At 51.0% G+C, this 6,089-nt stretch overlaps 2 protein-coding genes across 7 annotated transcripts in view; one reads left to right on the forward strand and one right to left on the reverse strand.

The window, feature by feature from the left end:
- NAA15 (N-alpha-acetyltransferase 15, NatA auxiliary subunit) overlaps nucleotides 1-1,353 on the reverse strand; it is a 41,059-nt gene extending 39,706 nt beyond the window's left edge. For 2 of the 5 annotated variants that reach the window (XM_075150123.1, XM_075150125.1), the window contains exon 1: nucleotides 1,123-1,283. In XM_075150123.1, the coding sequence (XP_075006224.1) occupies nucleotides 1,123-1,176 (54 nt within the window). In that variant the 5' untranslated portion in view covers nucleotides 1,177-1,283. Of the gene's footprint in view, nucleotides 1-1,122 lie in introns of all 5 variants that reach the window. The other 3 variants (XM_075150121.1, XM_075150122.1, XM_075150124.1) reach the window with 2 other exon arrangements.
- A 636-nt stretch (nucleotides 1,354-1,989) lies between these two features.
- Nucleotides 1,990-4,877, forward strand: NDUFC1 (NADH:ubiquinone oxidoreductase subunit C1). 2 transcript variants are annotated; one of them, XM_075150128.1, is made up of 4 exons: nucleotides 1,990-2,119; nucleotides 2,935-3,038; nucleotides 3,900-3,990; nucleotides 4,726-4,877. In XM_075150128.1, the coding sequence occupies exons 1-3, from the start codon at nucleotides 2,056-2,058 to the stop codon at nucleotides 3,981-3,983; spliced, it is 252 nt and encodes an 83-aa protein (XP_075006229.1). In that variant the 5' UTR covers nucleotides 1,990-2,055; the 3' UTR covers nucleotides 3,984-3,990; nucleotides 4,726-4,877. The 2 variants fall into 2 exon arrangements, with proteins under 2 accessions (XP_075006229.1, XP_075006228.1); XM_075150127.1 differs by having other exon boundaries at nucleotides 3,900-3,982.
- Nucleotides 4,878-6,089: the final 1,212 nt, after the last annotated feature.

Genomic DNA, 6,089 nt, shown 5'->3' on the forward strand with positions numbered 1-6,089 from the left:
GAGATTTCTAGTTCTACAAATTTATTTCATTTTCACAAAGTATTTTGAAAAAAGAAGTGACAGAAGATTACAGAAATCCCCCCCCCTTAAGTGGCACAAGTTCACAGAGCCTTAAGAGTGCTGTTACTCCCAGAGGGCTACAGTACTCATCTTACTTCTGATCTCTGGAAGGATTCAAAATAGTAGTCTAAGCCTCTTTGAAAGAAGACATAAGATTTTTTGACAAAACTGACTTTTTTGAGAGAAAGCAATATAGTGCTTGACCCAGATAACAGAATCTTCTGAATAAATCCACTCAAGTTGCTCACTAATGTAATTCTGTCATTTTCAATTCACCCCAAGTCCTTAGAAACAGAAGGTTCCTGCAACACCGCATCAAAGCTGAAACGAGTTCCTTAAGACGTAACTGAATTGTGCACACTTTGGTGGTATTTGGACTGTATGCTATCTTAATCTCACTCTGAAAACCAGGTTTATTGTCTAGATTCCACTGCAGTTCCTTTCATCCATATGCCGGCTGCCGCCCAGAAAAAATCGACTGTCCAACTTCAACAAGAGTTAGCTGTAAGTTAAACTTCGGAAAGACTTCAAAACCTTCATCCTTCTCCACTTCCTCCTCTGAAAGCCATCTTCCCCACCGACCAACAAAGCTGGTTACTGTCTACGGCAAAAATCCGAGTTATAAAAAGCAAGAAAAAAGAAAAGCAAGGGAGGACGGTTCAGCAGAGCGGCTGCAGACAACAAGCCGACGAATGAAGCGGCCACGGGGGTATTTCACGGAGCCGCTGGAGTGCCTCGCCGCGGCCACGGCCCTGCCCGGCAGCGGGCACCGGCTCGGGTGGGCGAGCGCGGAGACACGGCTGCCCCCGGCGCTCCTCCGGCCCCGCGAGGGCCGCGCCCGGGCGGGACAGGGCGCGGGTGACAGGCGCCCCTCGGCCCGGCCTGCCCCGGCAGGAAGGAGCCGGCGGCCGGGGCGCCGCAGGGGCCGGGGCGGTGGCACCGGGCCCGCGGGGCGGCGCCGGGGCTCCGCTCCCCGCCAGCCCGGGGAGTGAGCCGGGGCAGGGGCCGCCGCCGCCTCCCCCCCGCCGCGGCCCAGCCCGGGCCTCCCGCCCCGCCACTCACCAGGATGCGCTTGAAGAGCGCGTTCTCCTTGGGCGGCAGGCTCACCGACGGCATCCTCCCCGCCGCTCCCGCTCCCGCCGCTGGCTCCGGCGCCGCCGAGGGGCTCCGGGGAGGGGGGTGGGCGGACAGGCTGCGTCCCGTCCCCGCTGCTCGGTCGCCGCTGCCGGGAGCCTCCCCCGCCGGACTCTGGCTGCTGCTACCGCCGCCGCCTCCCCACCCCCCCCCCGCCCTCCCTCAAACCGCCGCGCTCTCGCCGGCCGCGGGCCCGGCCCCTCCCGGCCGCCGTCTGCGCGCCGGGCTGCCCCGCGCCGCGCCGAGCCCCGGGCGGCGGCTCACGTGGTAACTGAGCAGGCCGGAGAGAGGCGCCGCCAAAATGGCCACCGCGGAGGGCTTCCCCAGCCGGGTCACGGCGGCCCGCGCGCATGCGCCGCGACCCCGCGCCGGCGCCGGCCCCGCCCTCGCCCCCGCCAGGTGTGCCGGGCCGGGCCGGGGAGGGGCGCCGCGGCCCGCCCGGGGAGTCGGGGCGCGGCCCCGGGGCGGCGCGGCGCTCCCCGCGGAGGAAGCCCTGCGTGCCCGTGGGAGGGTGCTTGTGCTTCGGGACGTCGCCCGCGCAGCGCGGTCACTGCTCAGCCCTGCGAGGTGCAGCGCCTTCTGCACGCGCGTGGGCTTAAGGAAGAAGGGGCGGGCGGCAGGCGTAGCTCTGCCCACGCCCGCAGCGCCAGCCCGGCCTGCAGAGCCGGTTCTACGCGCGGAGAGGGCAGGCACCCCGCTCTCGCTGCCGGCGGGGCGGGCAGCGCCGCTCGGTACCGTCAGCGAGCGCAGCAGCCGCCCGGCCCGCCGGGCCTCGTGCCGGGGAGCGCGTCCGCTCGCAGCGCCCGGGGGAGGGGCGGGGCGGCCCCGCCCCCGTAGGCGGAGCCGGACCGAGCCGACAAGATGGCGGCGGCGGCCCTGAGGGTGGCGAAGCGCTTGCGGCTGGTGGCGGGAGCGCCGAGCCTCGGTGAGCGGTGGTGGGGCGGGCAGAGCGGGGCCTGGCTCGGTGTGAGGCGGGGTGGTGGGGAGCCCGTTTTGGTTTAGGCGAGCGGGAGTCTGTCGTTCTCCGCCCCGAGAGCGTTGTGTGTTAGCGGGCTGCGACGGTGCCCCCGGGCCTTGTCCGCTGGCCCGAGCGCCGTGGAGCTCGGCGGCTTCCAGGGGGGCCGGCGTCGTCCCCTCAGCTGGAACGCTCCTCGCTTCATGGCTGGAATTAAAGCAAGCTGCAGTGGCAGTTTTCCTCTTTTTTTTTTTTTTTAATGCAAACCAATTAGTCATTTCTTATTATTTTTTGGGATATTGGTGCTGCTCCCAGGCCGGTGGGGAGGACCCGCCGTTCCTCGCCGCGGCTGTGGTGCCGGCCCTCCTCGGGAAGGCTGTGCCGGGCGTGCCCTCGGTGGGGCGGGCGGTGGGCAGGTGGGGAAGGCCTGGGGCTGGGAGCTTTCCGCGGGGGACGGCAAGAGGCGGCAGAAGCAAAAGATGCGGTAGGGCATGGTTTTGGGGCCAGAGGAAAGGGGGGAAAGGCACTGCTTTGAACTGTTGGCAGCGCCCCATCCCCTCTTTCCTCTCCCTCGGATCAGGGAGTGCATGCTGCAGTATATCTACAAATGGGTGAGCTACAACAATGTTGTGGGGACCATTTATACATGATAATTGGATCTGTTTGAGTTTGTTGTTGTTGTGGTTTGTTTGGGGTTTTTTCCCCTGATGTATGAGTGACAGTAATTGACTTGGTAGTCTAAACCTGAAAAACATTAACACATTTGTCATCTTCTGCCTTTTTAGCTTTTACTCGTTCTGCATTTGTTGCAAAAAAACGTAATTATGACCAACCAAACTGGTTTGGAGTTGGCTTGGCTTTTAGCACCAGTGCTGCCTTGTGGGCTCTTGTAAGTGTTTGCATTTGGTTTTGTTGAACTTAACTATTCTCAAACCATAGTGATCTGAAGGCAATGGTTACAACCTACTTAGTTAATTGGGGTAGAGGGCGGTCATAGCAGGTGTCAAGATTGAAGCATGATATGTTGATTAGTTATGTTTTCCCAAATCTATGTTGCACTTTTCTTTATAAAAACAAACAACTTGTCAAGCTCCTCTCTGGTGCAAACTTAAAACAGCCACAACAGAAGAATTAATTCCTCAGGCTGGTTGGTTTAAGGTGCTAACATTATTTTCCCCAATGGATCTTAAAAAAAAAAAAACAAAAAACCCAAACACCTAGGGATGTGCCTAAATAATGTTGTGTTTATCAGACACTACTGATGCATTCTCTTCTCATTTTTCAGCTGTAGTCAGTTGATTCATACCCCCTTTTCCTGAGCAAAATGCAGATGTAAGATGTTCCCTGTTTCAGAGAACTCACAGGCGTGATGATGTTGATAAAGCAAGCAGGGTGTAGTAGCTCTCATGAAGAAATGTGCAGGATAAGCAGCACTCCCATGATGACAACACTTTTCAGGGTGGGATGGATTCCCTTTGGGGTTTTTACCATTTTTGGGGTGGTGGATTGATTGATTGACACTCTTCCCCTCAATTAGCCAGCAGAAAATGCTTGAGAAAGGTGTGGAAAAAATGCCTCACTGGACAATTGATAATTTACAGATAATTTATTCTGTATTGTCGCAATTCTCAATAATTACATATTGGTTTACATTCCGATAATAGGAATTTTATATTCTGTAGAAATCTTTTTGTTCTCTGGTTCCAGCTGTGCATTGTATAGCCGTTTATCATGTACTGCTATTTTATAGCTTTTCAAGCAGCATAATGAAGATGTAATGGAATATGAAAGGAGAAGAGAAGAGAGGCAACATAAGTGTACAGGATGTTCATAGTAAGTATGTATGTAGAGATGTTTTTGACTTAGCTGAACACAAATTCTGCAGATCTACTTCTGTTAGCAATCAAGATATTGAACTGACTTATCTTCTTCCCTTATTATTTTCCTTAATACTTTACATCTTGGCTTTTGCTATTCTTCTAACTCATTCCCAGTTTTAAAGTGATGACTGATCTATATTTTCATATATTCATTTGTGTGCATATTCACTGCCAGCTTTCTGTCTTGGACATGCAAACTTTTGGAAAATAACACATCTCTTATAGCGTCTATAATAAATTTAGGTCGCAAAGAAATACCTTACAAGTGCTTTAGTGGCAAGGAGATCAAGGCCACTAAAAATAGCTTATCTTTGCCTCTTTTTTTATTTTAACAGGTCTACAGTGGGAAACATTTTTCTCAGTTTCACTTGTATAGTACACATAAGAATGATATAAAGTCAATGCCCGTAGACTTGCATTATAGTGCGAATTGTGGTTGTTGTCCTTTTCAATGTAAAAAACATAATTGTGTTTCTGTCAGCTAAAAAGTCTTTTGGGGATTATGGCCTCAGAGTAGTTGATATGCTACGTGAAAGAATTGCTTATACTAGGTATAGAAAAACTTTTAGTGCTGTGGTTATTTTTCCCATAAATATTCCTCTCTAGCTAAAAATACAGTATGTTGTGAGATGTTTCTGACCATATTCATTGTATCGATTTTTCTTGTTGCTAAGATTTTTTTTTCCTCTTTCCTAGGTTGAAGGTATGCTCAGTAAGAAGTGACATGATCACCAGTTGTCCTGCAAATAAATGAGCACAGCAGAAGTACAAAGTATCTAAATACTTAAATGTTCATACATTTCATGTGCAGAATTATGAAATAAATTATAAAGTCTGGAAGAAACTTACGAAGACTTTTCTTGCTGTTCATATTTCATTCTGTTGGTTTTGAAATTGTTTTATGTGGCATTTCTGTTTCATAGTTTATCAATGTTATTTTCAAAACTCTTTGTTATTCTGGAAGGTGTAGTACAAAATTAGACATCAGTTCAGAGGAAGTTCAGCATATATTCCGGAAGTTAAGTGTACTCTTGCCCTGCTATAATTTTCATTGCTAAATCGATAAAATCGATAAGCTAAGAATGGGATTTATGGGAAACCTAGTAAAACTAATCTGTACAAATGCCGAAATGTACAGATTACATTTGCTACTTCACACATCAAAGAAGCAGCTTTCACCTTGGTCTTGACCGGGTAGACTTTCAAAGCTAGTGACTTAGAGATGCCATAATTAAAGTTACACACCTGTTTGCAGGCTTGATCTAGTTCCTCGAGTGCTGTTTTTCTTCAGTCCTTTGTGGTCTGGATTGATTTGTTTGTTTGTTTTTCCCTTCCCCTAGAGCAGAAATGAAGCTTTGTCAGAGACAACAAAAATTGGAGGTGGCCAACCTTTAAATTCTGGGTGGGTTTTTATTATTTTTCCTTGCCAGGAAGTTTGCTTTGCTTTTGCTACTGCATGCAAAGTTGAAGTGTATTCTGTATTTTCTGAAAGTGAGGATGAAAGCTCAAATCTTGAATCTTGGAGACTTTAACTGACCTGCAGCTCATTAGTCTGTCCCTTCCTCAGTGGCTATTGCACAGGTTCTCTTGGGCACAGCTGCTTTTCTCTTACAGCTCTCAGACTGGTCAGAGATGTAGCCATACCCTGCTGTTCCCCAAGGATCTGTTCCATGAAAGTGCCATAGTTGGCAGCTGAAGGGATAGTGCCAGTTCTGCATTCAGGGCAGTAAAGGCGGGGGGTGTGCGGTGCCTTACTCCGGGCTCCTGCCTGTGTCATGGAGGAGAGGCTGGCCTTCCCCAGGCTGCATTTTTGGAATTGCTCACTGCCTGAAAGGTGCCCACGACCTCAGTGCTGAGATTGCACAGCCCATGTTGGTCTCTGAGAGCGTTGCCTTCTCAACACTTACGCCTTCACCTTCTCTTCATGCATCAAGGTCAGTCAAGGGCAAAGGATGGAAAAATGGGATCATGACAATCAGCAGAATATGGCATTAAATAATCATTGAGGGATCATCAAAGCTATGTCTAGAGAAGGGACAACTAACAGGGGCAGCCGTCCA

Source organism: Calonectris borealis, chromosome 4 (assembly GCF_964195595.1).
Source record: "Calonectris borealis chromosome 4, bCalBor7.hap1.2, whole genome shotgun sequence".
NCBI classification, from domain to species: Eukaryota; Metazoa; Chordata; class Aves; order Procellariiformes; family Procellariidae; genus Calonectris; species Calonectris borealis.

Bases quoted from the DNA above. Each gene is read 5' to 3' on its own strand.
- NDUFC1 (XM_075150128.1), top strand. From the start codon at position 2,056: ATGGCGGCGGCGGCCCTGAGGGTGGCGAAGCGCTTGCGGCTGGTGGCG. The intron at 2,120-2,934 runs GTGAGCGGTGGT...CTGCCTTTTTAG, and splicing joins GGCGGGAGCGCCGAGCCTCG to CTTTTACTCGTTCTGCATTT. The intron at 3,039-3,899 runs GTAAGTGTTTGC...GCTATTTTATAG, and splicing joins GTGCTGCCTTGTGGGCTCTT to CTTTTCAAGCAGCATAATGA.